Raw genomic sequence first — 22,807 nt, 5'->3', positions numbered from 1 at the left:
CAGCGTGCCAAGTACCACTGGGACCTCTTTCACTGGCATATGCCAGAGTCGTTGCAGCTCGATTTTTAGATCTTTGTATTTCACTAATGTCTCTAGCTGCTTCTCCTCAATTCTGCTGTCCCCTGGGATTGCGATGTCGATGATCCATACTTTCTTTTTCTCCACGATCACAATGTCTGGTGTGTTATGATTCAGAATTCGGTCAGTCTGAAGTCGGAAGTCCCACAGTAGTTTTGCTTGCTCATTTTCGACCACTTTTTCGGGCTTATGATCCCACCAGTTCTTTGCCACTGGTAAATGGTAAATAATAATAATAATAATAATAATAATAATAATAATTATTATTATTATTATTATTATTATTATTATTATTATTATTATTATTATAACTGATGGGGTGAAACTACCAGCAGGCCACATAGCAGATATAAAGGCCAACCACAGATGCCTTGGTATCCCAAAGTCATATGGGAATCACGATGATGAGGCAAATAAAATAATGGAAACATCCATGTACCACCAAAGGATAAGACAGGTCCTGAAGAGCCGCCTCAGTTATAAGAACAAAATCCACACCATCAACCTGCCAATCATCAAATTCCCTGCCCGTACAGTGAATTGGCCTAAGAACAACATGGAAGTTGTGATGTGAAGACCTGGAAGCTTTTCACAATGTACAGAGATTTCACCTCAGGTGCAAACTTAGAGACTGTACACCAACCGGAAAGAGAGCAGACGGGGTCTGTTAATATTGTCCTGGATGAGCAATCAGGTATGAATCAATAAAATGACACCCAGAGATGAGCTGTTGAGAGAATGAGTGGGCTAGCAGCAGACAGGGAAGGATGATCAAACAAAGGAAGTGTTGTTGCAAGATAAGATCCTGAATGAAATACACCATTGACAGATGGCTGAGGTAGCAGGCATTAGGAAATCCTACCGGTGGCTGGAAAGGTCTGGATTAAAAGACAACACTTAGGTACTGATCATAGCAGTAGAAGTACAGGCACTAAGTGTTAAAATGACTAGGCTGAGCTTGAGGGTGGGGTCACACACATCATTATTTTGGAGTCACTACATCCCTATAAATTACCTAGGTCCAGCCTCCTCACCACCACCGCCACCATCCTTGAAACCTATTGATTCTTATCTGGCACCAATTTGACTTGATCAGATTCTTGTGAACATAGCAGGAAATAAAGCTGTGGTGCTTTTGCACTTAGAATATAGACCTTTAGGTTTCCTACATCTGACATTAAACACCAGAGCCATAGAAATGGGGGTCTACCATACCAGACAGGACCCAAGGAGCAAGCTATGTAGAAAGGCCTCAAAGACACTACAACACATTAGCGGCAGGGTGTAAAATGAGAAGGGACTAGCCAATCAACATGGTAATTGTGATAATAGATGAGGGCCAGAAGACAAAGGTGGTGGTAGATATAGCAGTGCCAAGAAACAGCAACATCTGGAAAGGGTATGAAAAGCTGGAAATGTACCAGGAGTTAGAGAGAGTATGAAAAATGAAGGCCAAAATGGCTCCAGTGGTGGTAGGAGCAGTTGAGGCTATAACTGTTAAGCTGGGAGAACGGCGTCAGATCTCTGTGTAGAAGAATGCAGTGCTGGGAACAGCTAGGATACTGGGCAGAACCTTAAAAGTTCAAGATTTATTTATTTATTTAATTTAATTTAATTTTTTATTTAGTTATTTATTCATTCATTCATTCATTTATTTATTTATTTATTAGATTTGTATGCCGCTCCTCTCCGTAGACTCGGGGCGGCTCACAACAATAACAAAGACAATGTAAGAACAAATCTAATAATTTAAAAAACACTAAAAACCCCATTATTAAAAGCAAGCATACACACAAACATACCATTGAGGAATATACATAAACGGTTTTTCATAATTGATTTTTCTGTGATTGTTGTTGATGATAATTGTTTTTTGAATGGGTCAGATACAACATCCACTTATGAGGATGCCTCCAACATGCTTCTGTAGAGTATTGGAATGGGGAAGGCTTCTATCCCACTTCCAAAATTGAAAAGATTCCCACTTGTCCAAGAAGTTTGACTCGTTTTATTTTTGTTTTCCTATTTAGTAATCTGCAAATCAGAAAGAAGAAAGACAAGGAATGAAATTAATTTTTTTTAAAAATTCTGAGTAGAATTCTATCCCCTCCCTGTCACCTTTTGAGTAGGAAAGGAGACGGAAAAAAGATGTTTACTGGCAGAGGAACTTTCATCCAAACTAGAAAGCAAGAGACTGTGAGTTCAAGCCCCACATTAGCCAGGGTTGTTGTTGTGCAGAAAATGAGAGGAGGAAGGTGTATTATAAATAAAACATACTTGTTGTTATTCCTTGGCCTTCCATTCTTAATTACAAGCATGCATTGCCATATATCTTTGAGGAACTAACTATTAAAATTATATTAATGGTCTTTGTTCTCAAAAGTATTATTCTGTGTGTAAGTTACACAATTTGAAAATTATCGCCAACAGAACGCGCAACCTACACTGTTAACTGATAGATATCAGTGTAATTTAAAGTCTAGTTGTCACCTACAAAGCTCTGCATGACATCAGGTTAGTTATTTGAGGGACCATCGTCTCGTTCTCTCTGTTTATGTTTCTGCCCATCTTACAAGATTAAATTGAGTCAGCATGCTCTGTCCTGTTCATTAAACACTGTCATCTGATGAGATCCAGGAAACAGGCTTTCTTCCCAGACTTTAGTTTATAGGATAAGATGTAGGTTCTTTTTGTGAGGAGTTCTTATGTCCGTTCCAGCAGGGTGGCCATCTTGCTTTTCTGTTGACTATTGTTATCCTGTTTCTTTGATTTTCAATCTGTACATTGCCCAGAGTCATTGAGAATTTGGGCAATTTTAAAAATGTGAAATTATAAGAATAAAAAACTTCTTTTCTCACATAGCTCTGAACTACCAGTAATATTAATTGAAATGGCTGTTTCCAATAGTGCTTGTGGATCTTTGAGATTTAAGAATTATATCAATGAAGAAAATTGTAGTGGGAAAGATGGAATTATAAATCAAACCTTGAAAGAGGATAATCCACTGAATGGAAGTGTTCTATATTCTTAGATTACATTGATAAACCATTATAACAATTTGATAGGGAATTGGGCGGCAATTTGATAAATATGAATCCCTGGGGAAATGGGCATTATAGAAATATAAATAAATAAATAAAATAAGATAAGATAAAGGCTGCTTCTCCCAGTATCATCCTGTGCTTTGACTTTGGCGTATCTTTCTGTCATTATGGACACACCTGTTTACCAGAAAACCTTGCTCTGCTGCTAGTGATCTGCATGAAAACAGGTTGGGAGATAAGAAATTTTAGGTGATTTCATTGTTTACAAGTAAAACAGCAGGCAAAATGCTTGCTATATTTCAGTCTAGTATCTTTATTGTAGTATTCTAGGATATGCTATATAGAAAGAACAAAGAGGAATTGCAAAGGAAAAAAAGAGAACTTTCATTTGTAGCCTGAGTCATTAACTATCATTTTCCAAGGTCTTAATTTTTTCAATTCTTTCTCATTGTTCTCTTCCCAAGATAGAGAAATCAGCAACGCAGAGAGGAAAAATCTCCTTCTTTGCTAATGTGAACTTCTTCCATATGTAAATGTAACTGGGTCTGATTGACTCAATGTTTTGGATGAGAAACAGGAGAACTTTTACTTCCTTTTAGGGGTTTTTTGGTCCATTTATTTTGCAGACTAAAATGATGCCAAAATGTTTGGATATAAAAGGATTGTCATCATTACTGTGCCTTTTGTAATTCCTTCATCCTTGCTAAAGTTTTTTTTAAAACCACTTAACAATTTACATGTATACAATGTAAATTTCAAAATTATTTAACAAATGAGAATTTACATATTTTTATCCAAATGAAAACAATAAATAGACTATGTTATATGTACAATACCATAAGAAAGGCTAAGCACCAAAGAATTGAGGCCTTTGAACTACAGTGCTGGAGAAGACTCATGTGAATCCCTTGGACTGCAAGGCAATCAAATCTGACTACTCTTTAGAAGGCCAGATCCTGAAGATGAAACTCAAATACTTTGGCCACCTAATGAGAAGATAGAACTCTTGGAGAAGAGCCTAATGTTCTGACCTAGGATTACACAAATGACAAAGCAGACTCCTTGTCCCAACAAAAAACCCTTTTTTATTAAGTTACTGTGAATTTCTCTCATTCACATTCAGCAAAGTCTTTCAAGAGAGCATTTACAGTCATAGACCTTATCTGGCTTGGAGAGCTGTTAGGCCAATATCTTCAAAACTTGGCAAGGAGTCTCTGATAGTCACGAACCAATTAAGCAAACTAATTGCCTCCTGAAAACTCCCATCCCCTTTTGCTTCTCTTTTATTCCCTAAAGGGGCCATTCATTGTCCACCTATGGCCTTATTCCCAAGTTGACCCTTGTTCCTTAGCTGTTCCATTTGTCTGGCAGCTCTGTGCATGAGCACACTGGGGACAGGCTCCAGCTGTTTGTCTGCCTCACTGATGTCTGACTCCAAAGGCAGCTGATAACTGTCAGACTGCCCTGGTCCTATCTCTGTCTCCAACACAGAGCACTCATCAGAGCCTTCCCCAGACTCCAGAACTGGCCCATGTTCCTCCCCAACCTTCTCACTGTCTGAATCTGTTGTCAGCTCTGGCTGCTGGTGGACCACAGCACTTAAAGCTGGGAAAGATTGAGGGCAAAGGAAGAAGGGGATGACAGAGAATGAGGTGGCTGGATGGAGTCACTGAAGCAGTCAGTGTGAGTTTAAATGGACTCCGGGGGATGGTAGAGGACCGGAAGGCATGGAAGAACTTTGTTCATGGGGTCACAATGGGTCAGACATGACTTTGAAACTAACAACAACAATGTGTACAAAACACATACATCCAAACAATGTTAAAAAGTAACAAATAGATAATAATTTCAGAGTTTCATTCTACAGGAAATTAAAAAAATGCATCCTAAAATAAATCACTTACATTGTGATTTCTATCATCAATTATACAAAGTTCATATTTCTTTTTCGATTACTAAATCTGTGTGCCATATTACAGGCTTCAATGTGAAAGCTAAGCCTGGTTTCAGTTTAATACCTAAATCTTTTTCATTATATTTATTTTTGCTAAGTATCCCATATATAAGTCTTTCTTATAGAAGAAATTTGTTTTATGAGACTATTTGAGTACCTACAAACCAGATACTGGATTTCTTCATTGCTTAAAATACTATGTTGTTGCAAGATTAATATTTCAAATGCAATCCACTTTACCATCTGGGAATCTGCCTGCCAGATGGTTCAATATTGCGGCATGTTATCATTATTTATTTTGGTTACCAAACTAGCAAAAAAATAATAATCACTTCAGGGCGGAAGAAAAAAAGTATCCCAAATATTGTGCTTTCTGTTTCCCTATCTTGGCCTTACAAGCTCGAAAATCTCAAGTGCCACATGTAGCTCCATTAAAAAACAGGCCATTTATGGATTCTGCAATATTGTCAAACAGTACTTGGCTGCAAGATCATTCCCATCTTCAACTTCCTTTGAGAAATGTCGAACCAGTGTTTTGTAATTTCTAATTCATTCTTTCATTGCAAGATGACTTAATATCCATCCAACTTTATTGAATAGTCTATATGGGATGACAGCATGGGCTGCAACTCAGATTGTTTCCTATTAGCTTTGATTCCATTCCTAAGTGATTTATCCCACTGCCTTCTGGAATTCTTCATGATTTGCTTGGGACGTAAAAAGATGGCCTTTTTGACAATGTGCCATGAAATTCACAGCTTTCCATCAGCAAAATCATAACAATTTTTGATTGCTGCACTTGAAGGCATACTACATCACCACTGTCAGTATAAGAAAAATATTTTAGTGAATCTGTCAGGCAGGCATTTAGAAGTTTCCTTAGTTTAAGCTAATTCATTTATGCCACAAATCCTGGAGGTCAACAGAAGGTCTGCATACTTCCACCTAATTCCCAAGAGTTTGGCAAAAAGCTTTCCTGTCCTCTTCCTCCCTCTTTCTCTGGGTCTTTCTCTCTCTCTCTCTTTCTCTCCTTCCTTTGCTCGTGCATCATTTCAGAGAGCAGGAGACAGATTCTTGTGCAATGGTTGCTTGCGGCCACACAAATGCACAGCTTGGAGAGACCATTGGTCCTAAGGCTTGATTTCTGAATTAGAGCAGACATTCTGAAAAGTCAAATTAAACTAAATTAAATCCTAGGAAAATAATTGCTAACAGCAATGTTGTGAGAATTGATGCAATGCCAGCTGAACCTATAGTCAATGCAATTAATTTTTGTGAGCCATTGGTGGGATATTATAGAAAACTCATTACAAGGATGTATTTATATTCCAATACTAAGAAAATCAGTGCTGAAGGATGCTTTAACTACAAAGCACTTTCATTTATCTCCTATGCTAGTATAATAATGATCATGATTTTGCAACCCACTCTTCAGTAACACATGGAACAAGAGCTCTGCTGGATGTACAAACTACTTTCAAAAGAGGCACCTGATAATATATTGGTACCATCTAAAAATGGGGGGGGGGGAATTGGCCACTTGGTGTTAACAAAATTGAAATATTGCCAAAAATGTTCTCTATCCATAATTTAGTGACTTTAATATACAAGAAGATTTATAGATGGAGATGGGACTTCAAATGAAAGATTACTATATGTAAATTGATAGTGGAAAAATGTAAAATGAGTCTTAATATTTTGAGAATAATTTCAATCAGTGTACTGATAATAAAATTGTATGGAATGTCAGTAAAGTATTTTGTGCAAGGGCCATTTATTCAGCAGAACAAAAGACTGAACAAAAAGACAAGATAAGATGCAAACGATTCTAAATGATATGAAGATAAAAGAGGATGAGCTAATGAGATCTCCAGGGAAATGTCTGGTGGCGTACAACCCAAAAATAAATCAATATATGCAACAAGAAAAATAAAAGAAACAGTAAAACTGGTAAAATCAAAAACTGCAAAACTTACAGTGATATGGCTGCATAATCATGTTCACAAAATATATTTCTATAAAAGAGGAAATTAATTACATTAAAAAGGCATGAACTGCTTTGATGTAAGGGAGGATCTGGCACAGAAAAAATAGGGAAGTCACTTGGGCAAAGCTACCCATGTGAGTTTCAGACCTCACCAAACGTTAAACCAATACAATTCATCAACTTATAGAGTAAAGGAAATAGAGTTTATTTTCCTGAGATAGAAGAAAGAGATGTATAAAAATGGATTTCACACACAGCATTGAATGGATTTTTCTCTACAAGAATGTAAGATGATCTGGGAGATTTCTTTCTCATAATCTAGGGTCTTATCTGTGAGATGTCTCTACCTAAGGGCATATGATTCAGCTGTGGGTTGCTCCTGGTTCAGCCTAGTTCAGTGAACCAGTAGCAGTGGCGGGAGGCTCCGCCCACCCATCTGGGACACTTCTGTGCATGCACAGAAGCATCGCGTGTGCAAGTATGCATGTGAACATGTACCAACGGGATTTGGAACACACTACTGATATGATTGCATCCAATTTTGCATTTAGCTCATGTTCGTAATAAAACCAAAAAGCTGCCAAAAGCAAGCCATAAATATGGCTAAATTGGAAATTTAGTGCTTTTGAATTGTTGCAAAAATCACCCCAATTTGTACAAATTTACATTTGTAAAAGTCTGCTGGGATCACATTCACGGCGTGTTAATTTGTGAATTTTTAAATTATGTTTAAGTTTTGAACAAAATGGTTGCTTTTTGTTCTTTCAGGAGTGTGTATTTAGAGGTTGACCCCAGGCACCCGAAAATGGTAACAAATTGGCTCTCCAGTCATCCGGATTTGTTCCTCTTTGTATCTGCTATACACAAGGATTTCTGTGGAAAGTAAGATATGAAGCAAGCTTCTTATAGAACCCTTGTGCCAAGTTCTATAGGCCAGTGTTTCCCAACCTTTTTTGAGCCGCGGCACATTATTCATATTTTCAAAATCCTGGGGAACACTGAACGGGGGGTGGGGGGGGTGGCTAAAGAAATGTTTTGACAAAAAAAAATCTTCCTCCATTTCGCTCTATTTCTCCCTCACTCTTTCTCTCTCTTCCTTCCCTCCCTTCTTTCTCTCTCTCCATCCCTCTTTCTTTCTTCCTCTCTTTTTTGCTCTTTCTCTCTCCCTCCTTCCCTCCCTATATGTCTTTCTCTCTCCCTTGCTCTCTCTGCCACTCTTGCTATCTCTCTTTCATTCTCTTTCTTTCTCTCTTTCTCTCTCTCTCTGTCTCTCTTTCTCTGTCTCTTTCTCTCTCTCTTGCTAGCTCTCTTTCTCTCTCTTTCTCTTTCTCTTTCTCTGTCTCTCTCTCTCTGCCTCTCTTGCTATGTCTCTCTTGCTCTGTCTCTCTTTCTCTCTCTTCCTTTCTTCTCTGCGGAGGCCGGCGAAGGTTTTTCTTATTTTAAATGTTCCGGGTGGCAGGGGGATGCGGAGCCCGCACGCACACACCCCCGACATTCCAAATTCTGCCTCAGCTGTGAGAAGAACGCCTGCCCCGCCTGTCCTGCAGCCCTTTCACTGACAGCCTGGGACAAAAGCGCTCCGTGAAGGGACTGCAAGAGGGGCCGGGCGGGCATTAGCAGCCGGATGAGGAGGACGAGAAGCCGCTGCAGCCACCCCCAATCCCCCCCCTTCCCTGGGTGCCTTCCAAAGGCCCCTGGAAAAAGGCAGGAGGTAGCAACGAGGCGCGAGGACAAGCAGGCAGCTTGGCGGAGGGGAAGCGCTGAGGGGCTCTCCTCCTTCCCCACCCCCGCGCTTCTCTCCCGCCCTGGCTTTTGCTTTGCCCGCAGATTTCCCCGCAGTTCAAAAGGAGGCAAGAGGTGGCCTGGATGAAATTGCGGGGAAATCATGGGGAGAAGCGAAAGCCAGGGTGGGAGAGAAGCGCGGGGGTGGGGAAGGAGGAGAGCCCCTCAGCGCTTCCCCTCCGCCAAGCTGCCTGCTTGTCCTCGCGCCTCGTTGCTACCTCATGCTGCTCCCACCATGGCTGCGCGCGGTTCCGGTGCCCCTGGCTGAAGGTCGTCCTGTGGCTGGTCTTGGGCTTTACGGTGGCTTCCTGGTTCCCTCTCCTCCCTCCGCCTGTGTCTACCGCCAGCGCCTCATTCCTCGGAGCTGCCGCTTCGTTCCAGGCAGCCCAGCCACGCTGCCGTAGAAAGTGCAGAGGTTATTGCCGCCACCTCTGCCTCCACTCAGGGAGCCACCGTGGTTGAGCTGAGCGAGAGGAAAAGGCGCGGTGACCACGGTGGCTCCCTGAGTGGAGGCAGAAGCAGTGGCAATAACCTCTGTGCTTTCTACGGCAGCGTGGCTGAGCTGGACGGAAGGAAGCGGCAGCTCCCACTCGAGGAACCCACGGCAACGGGCGACGGCTTGGTGGGAGGCGACGGCGGGAGACACAGGCGGTGGGAGGAGAGGGAACCAGGAAGCGACTGTGAAGCCCAAGACCATCCACAGGACGACACTCAGGCAGGGGCGCCGGCAGCGCCCCGCCCAGCTTGAGCTTCTCGCGGCACACCTGGCCATGTCTCGCGGCACACTACTGTGCCGCGGCACACCGGTTGGGAAACGCTGCTATAGGCAACCTACAATACAGGTAGTCCTCAACTTACAACAGTATGCTGAGTGGCTGTTAAGCTATAATGACACTGAAAAAAGTGATTTATGACCATTTTTCACACTGCAGTATCCCCATGGTCACTTGATCAAAATTCACTTGCTTGGCAACTGACTCATATTTTTGTACCAAAAAGATGTGATCATCTTTGGTAACCTTCTGACAAGCAAAGTCAATTGGGGAAGCCCGATCCACTTGTCAACCATGTCACTAATTTAGCAACTACAGTGATGCACTTAGTAACTGTGGCAAGAAAGATCGTAAAAATGGAGCAAAGCTCACTTAATAAATGTCCTGCTTAGCAATAGAAATTTTGGACTCAATTGTGGTTGTAAGTCAAGGGCTATCTGTATGTTATGAAGCCAAAGTTGAGTCAAGTATATAAATGCTCTGCATCAGAAAGTTCCATGGAACATGGAAACATTGGAAAGAGATGTTGCTTTCTGCATAGAATATAGTGAAATATTGTTGAACGTTTTTCAGTTTATTTGTTTATTATGCAAAAGTTGGGCCAAAGATTGTAATTTATTCTTTTCATTGAACACCTGTAGTAGTAAAATGGCTCTTGTGAAACTTAAAAATCGCTTGGAAATTTATTTACATCATGGAAAAAAAACTACTGTATTTTTCGGATTATAAGACACACAGGAGTATAAGGCGCACCTTAGTTTTTGGGGAGGAAAATTTTATCCCCTGGTTAGGGCTTAAAAAACCTTATTTGGAGAGAGTAACAATGAAAAATTCAGCAACCTTGGAAGAGTGTTAGCACCCTGTTAGGGCTGGAAAGAAACTTATTTGGAGTAAGTAAAGTAATGGAAAAAAATGTGGGGAGAAGCCTGCAAAGACTCAGAGCTGGAAAGACATTCTTTGGCAAGAGTAACAATTAAAAAGCCTGCAAGGTAAGAGACGGGAAGATCTAAAAGCTACATTCAGAGTATAAGATGCACCCAAAGTTTCAGCCTCTTTTAGGGAGGGAAAAGATGTGTCTTATACTCCGAAAAATACAGTAATTAACATGTTTGTCTCCAGATACAATCTCATACTGGGGCAAGGGTGTCAAACTCAAGGCCCACGGGCCAGATCTGGCCTGTGGGACCACCCTGGATACAACGAATGACCACCCATGATGCCTCTGCCAACAAAAATGGAGATTGGGAGGCTCACATGCTCCGTTTCCACTGGTAGAGAGTTTCAGGTGGTCATCCCAGCCTAAAATGGAAGTTGGGAGAGCTGTTTGAAGCCCCCACAGCTGTTTTCACTGGCAGAGGGTTGCAGGAGGCCATTCCAGCCGAAAACAGAGTTCAGGAGCCCATTTTCGCTGGCAAAGCATTCAGGCCACTATAGGCACCTCCGACATGAGTAATGTCAAGCTAGCCACCCCCATCCTGCCCTCCCCGAGGTCAAACACAACCCTGATACAGCCCCCAATGAACCGAGTTTGATAGCCCTGTACCAGGGGATTTAAAATGAACACAATAAGCTACATCTCTTAGTTAAAATCATTGTTACGTATTATTAAAAGATTATAAAACTTTCAACATCTAATAAATTCTAAGAAAGCTCATAGTGTAAAATGTGCTAGTCCTTAAAGTGCTACAAAGCTCCTTTTTTAACTTCTATACTATTTTTAGTAAGATTTAATGTTGTGACTTGTCTTATTTCTATCCAGGCCAAGATTTCTGCATATTCAAAAACGTAGGAAAGAAGATCACCAAGGATCATGACTACTTCTGCCTCCCAAGCCTGGGAATGTTTACAGTGCTTTCTAAGAGTGTGATCTCAGAAAGCCAGATGTCTCTTGATAATTATCTGCTAGCTTGTATTTTGCTGAGGATGATTTACTTCAAATTTTCTAATTATTTTGTGATTATTCCAGTTGTTAATGTAAGCGACATAGCATTTATATCCAATGTATAATTGCTATTGTTCTGGAATGGAGTTAAGAATAAAACACTATGAATACAGAATAAAATATTTTTACAGACACATGGGATACTGAAACATTTTTTTAAATCATAAGGAGAAATGTCAAGATTATTTTCCTTTTCTTTCCATTGTCCTCTAATTGCTATTTAAATATTTGCCTATTTAGAGTTTTTGGTCTGTAAACCAGGTTCTGAGAAGCAGGAATTGAATTTGCTGAACAAAAGAACAAAACAACTGTGTGTATCAGTAATTAGTACATATCAGAGGGAAGCTTCAAAGTACTCTATGCTTGATAATGAATCAGTATTGAATTTTGCTGCTTATTATTCCTTTTGATAAATATTATTGAAAAATGGCATGTTGCTTTTTTCCAGTGCATTATTTTAGGGATTTAAAAAACCCCACTTTTTTGTATTCAGCTGTTTGCATTTTTAAAAAATGTGCTCAATATGTTCATTGCTTATTTGGAGCTGGATCCAAATATAACTTTCCATTGGTACATGCTGCCTGTATCACTGTACTGCATTCTTCTGTTTTCTTCCTTCTGGTAAAATTCTTTTCCTCAACCTTGTGCCAATGATCTGTAAAATGATACCACAAATGCTGACCCTGCCTTAAGGACACAAATGGAGTTGCCATTTCTCCTTGCACGAGATGGGGTCCGTTGCCAAAGTGCATTGTTGAAGAACAACCTGTCTTTTTTCATTACTGTGTGTACCGTAACATCTAATGCACTTTTGGCAAAAGACTACAGATGCCTTTCACAAGATACAGGATGTCAGAGAAGTGAGTACACCCCTCACAGTTTGTAAATATTTAAGTATATCTTTTCATGTGACAACACTGAAGAAATGACACTTGGCTACAATGCAAAATAATAATTATTATTATTATTATTATTATTATTATTATTAATTAGATTTGTATGCTGCCCCTCTCCGTAGACTCTGGGCGGCTCACAACACTAATAAAACAATATATAACAAATCTAATAATTAAAAGTCACTAAAAACCCCTTATTAAAAGAAAACTTACACACAAACATATCATGCATAAACTGTGTAGGCCCAGGGGAGATGTCTCAGTTCCCCCATGCCTGGCGGCAGAGGTGGGTTTTAAGGAGTTTACGAAAGACAAGGGTGGGGGCAATTCTAATCTCCGGGGGGAGCTGGTTCCAGAGGGTCGGGGCCACCACAGAGAAGGCTCTTCCCCTGGGTCCCACCAGACGATATTGTTTAGTCGATGGGACCTAGAGAAGGCCAAATCTGTGGGACCTAACCGGTTGCTGGGATTCGTGCGGCAGAAGGCAGTCTCTGAGATATTCTGGCCCGATGCCTTGAAGGGCTTTATAGGTCATAACCAACACTTTGAATTGTGACCGGAAACTGATCAGCAACCAATGCAGACTGTGGAGTGTTGGTGTGACATGGGCATACCTAGGGAAGCCCATGATTGCTCTCGCAGCTGCATTTTGCACGATCTGAAGTTTCCGAACACTCTTCAAAGGTAACCCCATGTAGAGTGTTATAGTAGTCGAACCTCGAGGTAATGAGGGCATGAGTGACTGTGAGCAAGGCCGCAACTGGTGCACCAGGCGAACCTGGGCGAACTCCCCCCTCGCCACAGCTGAAAGATGGTTTTCTAATGTTAGCTGTGGATTGAGGAGGACGCCCAAGTTGCGAACCCTCTCTGAGGGGGTCAATAATTCCCCCCCCCCAGAGTATTTGAGTTTCATCTTCAGGCTCTGGTCTTCGAAAGAGCAGTCAGGGTTGATCTCCTCTAAGACTGACATGTTTGATCGCCTTGCAGTCCAAGGGACTTGCAGGAGTCTTCTCCAGCACCATAGTTCAAAGGCCTCAATTTTTTGGCACTCAGTCCTTCTTATGGTCCAACTTTCACAGCCATACATTGCAACTGGAAAAACCATAGTCTTGACTATATGCACTTTTGTTGGCAGGATGATGTCTCTGCTTTTTAATATGCTGTCTAAATCTGTCATAGCTTTTCTCCTCAGGAGCAAGCATCTTTTAATTTCTTGGTTGCAATCCCCATCTGCGGTGATCTTGGAGCCCAGGAAAATAAAATCCATTTATTCCCCATTCATTTGCCAGGAATTGAGAGATCCAGATTTTCATTTTGTGCATATATTGCTACTAATCGTACCTTCTGATCATTTTAGTTTTCTTAATGATGAGTTTCAAGCCAACTTTTGCATTCCCCTTCTTCATCCACATCAAGAGGCTCCTTAATTCCTATTCACTTTCTGCCTTTACAATGGTATCATCTGCATATCTGAGGTTGTTAATATTTCTCCCAGCAATCTTAATTCAAATTTGTGATTCATCTAGTCCTGCCTTTCTCATGATGTGCTCTGCATATAAATTAAATAGGTGGGTGACAATATACAGCCTTGCCAAACTCTTTTTCCAATTTTGAACCAATCAGTGGTTCTGTGTCCAGTTATCATTGTTGCTTCTTGACCCACATATAGGTTTCTCAAAAGATAAATAAGATGGTCTGATACTCCCATCTCTTTAAGAACTTGCCAAAATTTGTTGTGATCCACATAATCAAAGGTTTTAGAATAGTCAATGAGGCAGAAGTAGATGGGTTTTTTTGGAACTCCCTATCAATCTCCATTGTTCTGGTTTCTGGTAGAAGTTTAGTAATTACAAATAACTCCCATTAAATGCATCATTTCATGAATAAAGCAACTCCGTTTATTTCTCTGCTCTCCTGTATTTTCAACACATTCCAGACATCACTCAGTCTGTTATCTCTCTCTTAGCCGCATTTCTCACATTCCTTTTCCTGCTTCACTTAGACAAGATTTATTTCCTAACTACATAGCTTTAAAAAAGACAGCAGCACTGACTAAATACAATAGAAAATACTTGGCTTACTTTAGCGTGGCGAAAACACCTCCATATTTCTTTTCAGCAACATTGAAACTCCACCCTTCTTCTCCACTAGCTCCCTGACGTGCCAAATACCTCACTACAATATTTAACCCATTCCTCTCCTTAATATCTTCTTCCAGACCTTTGCTCTCTACGTTTCTGAATCCTTTTGAATTTAGGATTAACCAAGCGCGCGTCTGATTCTCCCTCACTAGATCCTGTGGCTGGCCTCTCACCTGTTCTACTACCTATAACCCCGGGGCCCCCACTACTTCATAAACACTATCTGAGTCCTCAATATATTTATCATCCTCCAACTGATCAAGAGTATGTACAACACTCCATGATCCAGTGTATATTGGCAATTTGATCTCTAGTTCCTCTGCCTCTTCAAAATCCTGCCTATATTTCTGGTAGTCCTCGATCCACATTCTGCTGGAGCCTAGCTTGTAGGATTTTAAGCATAACTTTACTAGCATGTGAAATGAGTGCAATGGTGCTGTGCTTTGAACATTCTTTGGCATTGCCTGACCTCCAATCCTGTGGCCACTGTTGAGTTTTCCAAATTTCCTGGCAAATTGAGTGTAGCACTTTTACTGCATCATCTTTTAAGATTTTGAATAGTTCAGCCGGCATACTATCACTCCACTAGTTTGTTGTTTCTCAGTTTTCCTAAGGCCCATTTGACTTCACATTCTAGGATGTCTGGCTCAAGGTCAGTGACTACTCCTTCGTGGTTATCAGGGATGTTAAGCTCATTTTTGTATAGTTCTTCTGTGTAATTTTGCTACCTCTTCTTAACCTCTTCTGCCTCTGTTAGATCCCTGTCATTTTGGTTCTTTATCATGGCCATCTTTGCATGAAACATTCCCTTCATATACAGCTTGTATAATAGTGTAAATATGCTGTCCCCTCAAAATAATACAACACACAGTCATTAATCTCTAAACTGTATATAACATGGCAGCCTATAAGTGATGTGATATTCCCAAACCCATCGGATATCCCTTAAGCAAAGGAAAGCCTTTATAACTATGAGCTCTCCAAGACTTAATAATTGTGTCATAAATTTGTTTTGTCATTTTACATGATATATTATGCTGTTGGTACAAGTTGGTACAGATTTAAGCTCCTTTGTAGAATTAAGGATAAGGAAGTAAATAGTGGTTTTCGACAATAAATGTGCAGAGGTTGGGTTTTGTTTGCCCTGCAGCTGTTAGTAGATGGATTTTTCTAGGGTCAGTATACCACTATAGCTATTCAGCAGTGTCAGTTTTCTTAGAAATAACACGGGCTTGGTGCCAGGTGGTGGCACAATGCTTCTAGTGGTAGGTACATGGCTGTAATTAGCAAGAGGATCTTTAGTAGAACTGGAAAGTTGCTGTGGTTTCTGACTTGGAGAGATACTTTGCTCAAAGGATGCAAATGAAACTCCAGCCTAATCAGAGGCCTGATCTCTAATAAGAGACCATGTAAGGCTTATACTTGTTTATTCCCAGAATTAGGATTGGAAGACTGCAACAAAATATTGCCCTGTTAAATGCTTCTGTTTAGTTTCAGCCTGACTGTCTTCCTTGTTTGAAAGTCAGAGATTGGTTGATCTAGCAGCAAAGAGGGCAAAGTCAGAGGCTGGATAACCTCAGTTCATTTCATCTAACCAGTGTTTCTTGATCTTGGCAACTTTAAGACAGATAGACTTCACCTCCCAGCAAAGCAAAGCTGACTGGGGAATTCTGGAAATTAAAGGCCATTTGTCTTAAAGTTGAGAAGCATCAATCGAAACCATAGAATTGAAAGGGCAGTTGCATTTTTTGACTACATTCAAAACTTTGTAGAGTGATTGAATGGTTACTGAATTTACTTTTTTTGAGATTCTAGCTACTCTTGAAATGGTCTTATATAAAATAGTTTTGTATTTTCTGCTAAGTCTTCTGCCTCAAATGCTTGATTCAAAGTCAGAGAACATGCACTTATGATAATTCAGTCCTACTTTGTTACAGACCCACAAGCACCAATTGACTGGATTAAAAAATATATATTAGCTAAAGGATAAAAAAAATATCACACTACAGATAATTTTCAACTTACGAGCAAAATTGAGCCCAAAGTTTCCATTGCTAAGTGAAACAGTCATTAATAAGTGAATTGGACCCCATTTTACAAAGTTTCTTGCCATAGTTAAGTTGAATCACTGAAGTGCTTCAGTTAGTAACATGGTTGTTAAGTGAATCTGGCTTCCCCATTGAGCTTACTTGTCAGAAGTTGCCAAAAAGTGATCACATGATCCTGGGACACCGCAACTGTCATAAATATGAACTAGTTGCCAAGCATCCAAATTTTGATCACATGACCATGAGGCTGTAATGGTCCTAAATATGAAAAATGATCATAAAGTCACTTTTTTCAATTATGTTTTAACTTCAAACAGACACTAAATGAACTGTTGTAAGCCGAGGACTATCTGCAATTCATTTTGGCTGTTTTCAAGGAAGTAGAGGCTGACTTCACTATTCCTTTGTAGCATTTTTCCCCACAATGATCTTAATTAAATATTGTACTGAAATTCTCTGCCACAACACAGGTAGTTTGAACAGCTGTTGATTCATTATGCCAGTTGTTGCAAATATTTAAATACACCTGCAGGCAAAATATTGATTGCATTGGTAGGATTCTCTCAGTGAAGATAAAATCAAAGAAGGGAGAATGAAGACAGGCCTTCTGTCACAACCTTTTGGGGACAGTGACAGTTAAATGCCCATCGGGTGATAGGGTTTGTTTTGAATGGATGAAAAGATCTGTGCTGCTCATTATCAAAATCAGGCTGGAAGTGAGGATGCTACTGATCTTGATGCTGGTAGGCAAAGGCAGAATCTCTTTTTTCTTTGTTTTGCTCCCCCAAAATTAAGGTGTATACGCCAGTGAATCTTATACTTCAAAAATACAATATGTAAATAAATAAATAAACAAACAAAAAATAGATCTGTTGTGGTTGGCTCTGGGCCAGCTCCTGCTCCAAGGGGGGTTGGTTTGGAACAATCCTCATGTTATCAGAGACCGGTTTTACTGCCAACCGCTTCGGACAGTGAAGCTTCTGTGTCAAGGGAAGATTCTGAAAGGGAAGATTCTGGGAGTGAAGCAGGATCAGATGATGGGGTAGTTACAGGCAGCCCATTAGCTAATTACCCCATTAGTGAGTCATCATCATTAGACTCAGAAGAAGAAGGTTTCATAGATGCTCGCAGGCGCAGGTTTATGACAAGGGGGGAACAACTGCGCAAGTATTATAGAAAATAAGGGAGAACACCTGTGGCTGGGGCAATTAGGCTAATGGGGCTGCTGATAAATTTCCAGCGTGGTTGAGAGCGTGTGTGGGAAATTATCCGTTTGGTGAGAGAGAAGTGTGGTTTGCTTTTGAACTGCTTCAGGATTTACAAGGACTTTTTTGAACAATTCACAGTTAAGTACAGCATGAGGACTCTTGAAGGGGGGTGGCTGTGACATCTTCACAGCTGCCTTTTATCTGCTTTGCTTTTGTTTTTGTTTTTCACAGCATTCCAGGCTCCTGGTTTGTGGGAGAGCACTTTGGGGCCCAGTGTTCCCTCTAATTTTTTGGGGGGGTGGGTGGAAAAGTATAGTGTCTGAGCGGCAGTCCCTTTGGGACTGGGTGGCACAGAAATAATAAATAAACAAACAAACAAACAAACAAACAAATAAAAAACCCACCCTGTTTTGCCTCAGAGAATTTCAAAATAAAATACTGTACTGTGTGTCTATAACAGTGAGATCATAATAGGGCAACTCTATTAATATCAAAATGCCACTTAAATAGTTGAATCTTGGGAATCTTGCCTGCCTCAACCAACATAGAGGCGGCACTTGGACATCCATTTCAACAACCACCAATACACTTGGCATCCATGAATCTGTCTAATCCAGGCTGACAGCTGTCACAACCTCTTCTGGAAGTGAATTCCATAAACCAATGACCCGCTGGTGAAGAAATATTTTCCTTTCCAACTTAGATCTTGTTATGCCAGGCTTCACGCTACGAGCCCCAATTAAGTCCAAAGTATAAATTCAAACACACACGATTGTAAAGTAAACAAAGAGTCGGTTTATCAACAAGAAAATATGCTACACAGGCACTTTAAATCAGCCCAAAGCATAGTTCCCTCTAAGCTGAGCAGTGAGCAATCGCTCACTTAAAAATCATCATCAACTCTAGTTTCAAACTAGATTTTGATTTTCTTTCTCTCTTCCTTACTCCCATTCTTTTTCTTTCTCTTTTCCTTCCTCTCTTTTTTCTATCTGTTTCTCTCTTCCTCTCTTACTCTCTCTCTCCTTCCCTCTCACTCTTTCCCTCTCGGCTTCTGGGCAGGTTTGGAAAACTCTGAGTTGATGATGATTTTTAAGTGAGCGATTGCTTACTGCTCAGCTTAGAGGGAACTATGCTTTGGGCTGATTTAAAGTGCGTGTGTAGCATATTTTCTTGTTGATAAACCGACTCTTTGTTTACTTTACAATCGTGTGTGTTTGAATTTATACTTTGGACTTAATTGGGGCTCGTAGCGTGAAGCCTGGCATAACAAGATCTAAGTTGGAAAGGAAAATATTTCTTCACCAGAGGGTCATTGGTTTATGGAATTCACTTCCAGAAGAGGTTGTGACAGCTGTCAGCCTGGATTAGACAGATTCAGGGATGCCAAGTGTATTGGTGGTTGTTGAAATGGATGTCCAAGTGCTGCTTCTATGTTGGTTGAGGCAGGCAAGATTCCCTTGACTACCATTTGTTGGTGTCAAGGGAAAAGGAGGGTTCTGCCTTCTCTTTCTGCTCAAGATCCCCATGTACAATTGGTGGGCCATTGTGTGACACAGAATGCTGGACTCAATGGGCTTTGGCCTGATTCAGCATGGCTCCTCTTATGTTCTTATACTTCCCTTGCTTTTGACTTTTTCATAAATAAACAGCTAGGGTTTCAGTGATATATATAATGGAACACAACTGACAAAAGAAATCACTTTACTCACAGAAATAGTGTTATAACTACTTCCTTTTTAGAGAACAGATTAGTAGCATATTTATCACTTTCGAGAAAAGCCAGGTGCACCAGTTGTCTAATTCTGTCATGTCATAATGCATTTTTTAGAGTTAGACACGAAGCAGAATGTGTACATGGTGTACATACTGATTAAGAAGAGAAAAGCTACTTGATACCACAGCTGGGGTTTTTTTTAAAATTACATTTATTTTCAAATGAACTTTCTGTTTGTTTCCAGGAAACTGAAGCTTCATGCTCCCCATGAAGGTTTAATTTGCAGACAGTCTTTACATTCCAACAATGAGATCTGGGCTCTTCTAAGAAAAGACCTCAAAAGCGGATACAGTATGTGTCAAATGGAACAGTTATGAACTGTTGGTGGGGCAGAGACATTGAAGCCTGTGTTGATAGAAATATAGTCAGGGAGTATGTGTTGACTTTGAAGGAATTCACATGTCCAAGAGCTTCAGCTGATCCAATCCACCTAAGAAAAACTCTTGAATTGATGGCATAACAGATAACTAGAGGATGACAAATGTATGGTAAGAAGGATCTAGGGAACTACAGAATAAATTAGAAAGTGGTTAGTTTGTAAACAACTTGAAAATAATCCAATAATAGCTAGTATCTGTGGTGGATTTGTCAAGAACAGGTCTAGTCAGGCTAATCTCATTACATTTTTCATCAGATAATTTCCTTAATAGGATCTGGGACTAGTGTAGACATAACACGCTGCAATTCAGCAAAACATTACACCAAATAGCAACATTTTGATAAACAGAATAGTTAAATATTACCTAGATAGCATATAATTGGATGGATCCACAAGTTGCTTAAAAAATCATACTTAAATTATTGAAAAGTGGTTTCCTCCTAAATCTGGAGTGAGGTGACATAGATTTTGGTTTTAAGCCAAGTACTTTTCAACACTTTTCTATAAGGATTCTGAGAAAGAGGTGGATTAAAGGCTTATCAGATGATGCAAAACTGTATGGAACAGCTAATATTCTAAAAACACAGGATTCAAAATTTTAATTGGCTAAATATAACAGAGTCAAATGTAATGGGAGAAAATGTGCAATGCACACTTATAGGGAGAGCAGTATTCAGCCTGGTAATAAAATGTGTGAAAAATTGCTTAGAGTAAGTAGTTGATCATAAGCTAAATATGGATCAGTAGCAATATGTTGGAGAGGAAGGTTAATATCCCAAACACAGAGCTCCACACTGTATAGTTAGGAGTGGCATTACTACAATTAGCTTATTTTCTCATTACTTTGTAATTACCAGGAAAGCAGTACAGGTCATGAGAACCCAGTCTTTCTCACATGTCACTGATACAGAGAAAACAGCAGGAAAGTTGTCTCCTTGGAAGAGGTGGTACCATAAGTAATCCCTAAGCCACTAAACCACAACCAGATACAGGGCAACGTTAAATGTAGATCCAGAAGGGGGACATTTGAGATCTCCTCCCTTTCATATTATGAATATATCCATGCTACAATAAACATCCATGCTGCTAGAGATACTTTCCCATCCTTTAGGCTTAGAGACCATAAGTAATTCTATTCTTTTCTTACAGACATGAGTCAAATATTCCAGAGACCATCATACTTTATGGTAGAGATGATGCAATGTTAATTATATCTTTTCCTTAGTAGATTAATATCCTTTCACATCAAAGTAAATTAAGAGAAGACTGGTCCAGATCATACAACAGGCAACAACATGAATTCAAATCTATGAGTTATGTAATTTCCAAATCAGTAAATATCTAGAAACCTAAAAAAAGAAAACATTTGAAATGGTCTCCTTGGCTTTAGATAATTAGGGTTAGATATATACATACATACATACATACATACATACATACATACATACATACATACATACATACATACATGTGTCTCTGTGTCTGTGTGTATGCTTAAGCCAAGGAGACCATGTATGTATGTATGTATGTATGTATGTATGTATGTATGCATGCATGCATGCATGCATGCATGCATGCATGTATGAAAAGATAATAAAAAGCAAATTGCCAATACCTAGAAATAAGTAAAGTAATAACTAGCAGCCAGCACAGGTTTGTTAAAAGCAGATACAGTGGTACCTCGAGATACGAGTTTAATTCGTTCCGGACCTGGGCTCTTAAGTCGAGCAGCTCTTATCTCGAACGACTTTTCCCCATAGGAATTAATGTAAATAATTTTAATTGGTTCCAGCCCTCAAAAAACTCACAAAGTTAGTCTAAATTATGCAGAAAGACATGTTTTTAATGAAGAAATGTACATGTACATATAAATGAATAATGAAGTTTCTTTCACTTAACTTGTAAACTTTCTTAAACTTTTAAATTTACATATGTTCAACTTCTCTGCCACCCAATCCTGTAGGACAGAGGTCCCCAACCCTTTTTGCACCAGGGACTGGCTTTAAGCGATCAAGAGAGGAATGGGTGAATGAATGGACGGAGGGTGGGAAGGAAGGAAGGAAGGAAAGAGGGAAGGGACAGGAACAGAGGAAGGAAGCAAGGAAACTTATGAAAGGGGAGAGTAAGAGAGGAATGAGTGAAGGGAGGGAGGGAGGGAAGAAGGTGGGAAGGAGAAAGAAAAGAAGAAATAGAGGAAGGGAAGGTAAAAGAGAGAAAGAAAAAGAGCAAGAAAGAAAGCAAGAAAGAAAGAAAGAAAGAAAGGGGGAAGGGACAGGAACAGAGGAAGGAAGCAAGGAAACTTATGAAAGGGGAGAGTAAGAGAGGAATGAGTGAAGGGAGGGAGGGAGGGAAGAAGGTGGGAAGGAGAAAGAAAAGAAGAAATAGAGGAAGGGAAGGTAAAAGAGAGAAAGAAAAAGAGCAAGAAAGAAAGCTGCAAGCACCCCCCCGAGCCCCCCAGGCCGGCTGCAACCTTTTAAAACACGCGCGCCGCTTCGCAGCTGTCTCCTGAAGCCGAACGCGGAAGTTAGCGTTTGGCTTCAGGAGACAGCTCCTTGGCGCTTGTATCTCGAATTTGGGCTTGTAAGTAGAACAAAAATATCTCTCCCCTCCCAGCTCTTATCTCGAGTTGCTCTTAAGTAGAGCAGCTCTTATGTCGGGGTTCCACTGTAATTCCAAACCAATCTTATTTCATTCTTCAACACAGTGACTAAAGTAGTAGACCAGTGAAATGCTGTGGATATAATATACTCACACTTCAGCAAGGCATTCAACAAAGTAGACCACAACTTACTTTTTCATAA

At 40.1% G+C, this 22,807-nt stretch overlaps 1 protein-coding gene and 1 long non-coding RNA gene across 6 annotated transcripts in view; one reads left to right on the top strand and one right to left on the bottom strand.

The window, feature by feature from the left end:
* HEMK1 (HemK methyltransferase family member 1) overlaps positions 1–11,694 on the top strand; it is a 66,929-nt gene extending 55,235 nt beyond the window's left edge. For all 4 annotated transcript variants that reach the window (XM_070738729.1, XM_070738728.1, XM_070738730.1 and 1 more), the window contains 2 exons: positions 7,832–7,945; positions 11,378–11,694. In XM_070738729.1, coding sequence (XP_070594830.1) covers positions 7,832–7,945; positions 11,378–11,432 — 169 coding nt within the window. In that variant the 3' untranslated portion in view covers positions 11,433–11,694. The remainder of the gene's footprint in view (positions 1–7,831; positions 7,946–11,377) is intronic.
* LOC139160630 (uncharacterized) overlaps positions 1,694–22,807 on the bottom strand; it is a 57,816-nt gene continuing 36,702 nt past the window's right edge. The window contains exon 6 of one of the 2 annotated variants that reach the window (XR_011557978.1): positions 1,694–2,112. This is a non-coding gene — a long non-coding RNA (uncharacterized lncRNA). The remainder of the gene's footprint in view (positions 2,113–22,807) is intronic. The other variant, XR_011557980.1, reaches the window with a different exon arrangement.

The sequence above is a fragment of the Erythrolamprus reginae genome, chromosome 2 (genome assembly GCF_031021105.1).
Source record: "Erythrolamprus reginae isolate rEryReg1 chromosome 2, rEryReg1.hap1, whole genome shotgun sequence".
Taxonomy (NCBI): domain Eukaryota; kingdom Metazoa; phylum Chordata; class Lepidosauria; order Squamata; family Dipsadidae; genus Erythrolamprus; species Erythrolamprus reginae.
Note: the sequence above shows the minus strand (reverse complement) of the source record. Positions and strands in the feature narration are given on the sequence as shown.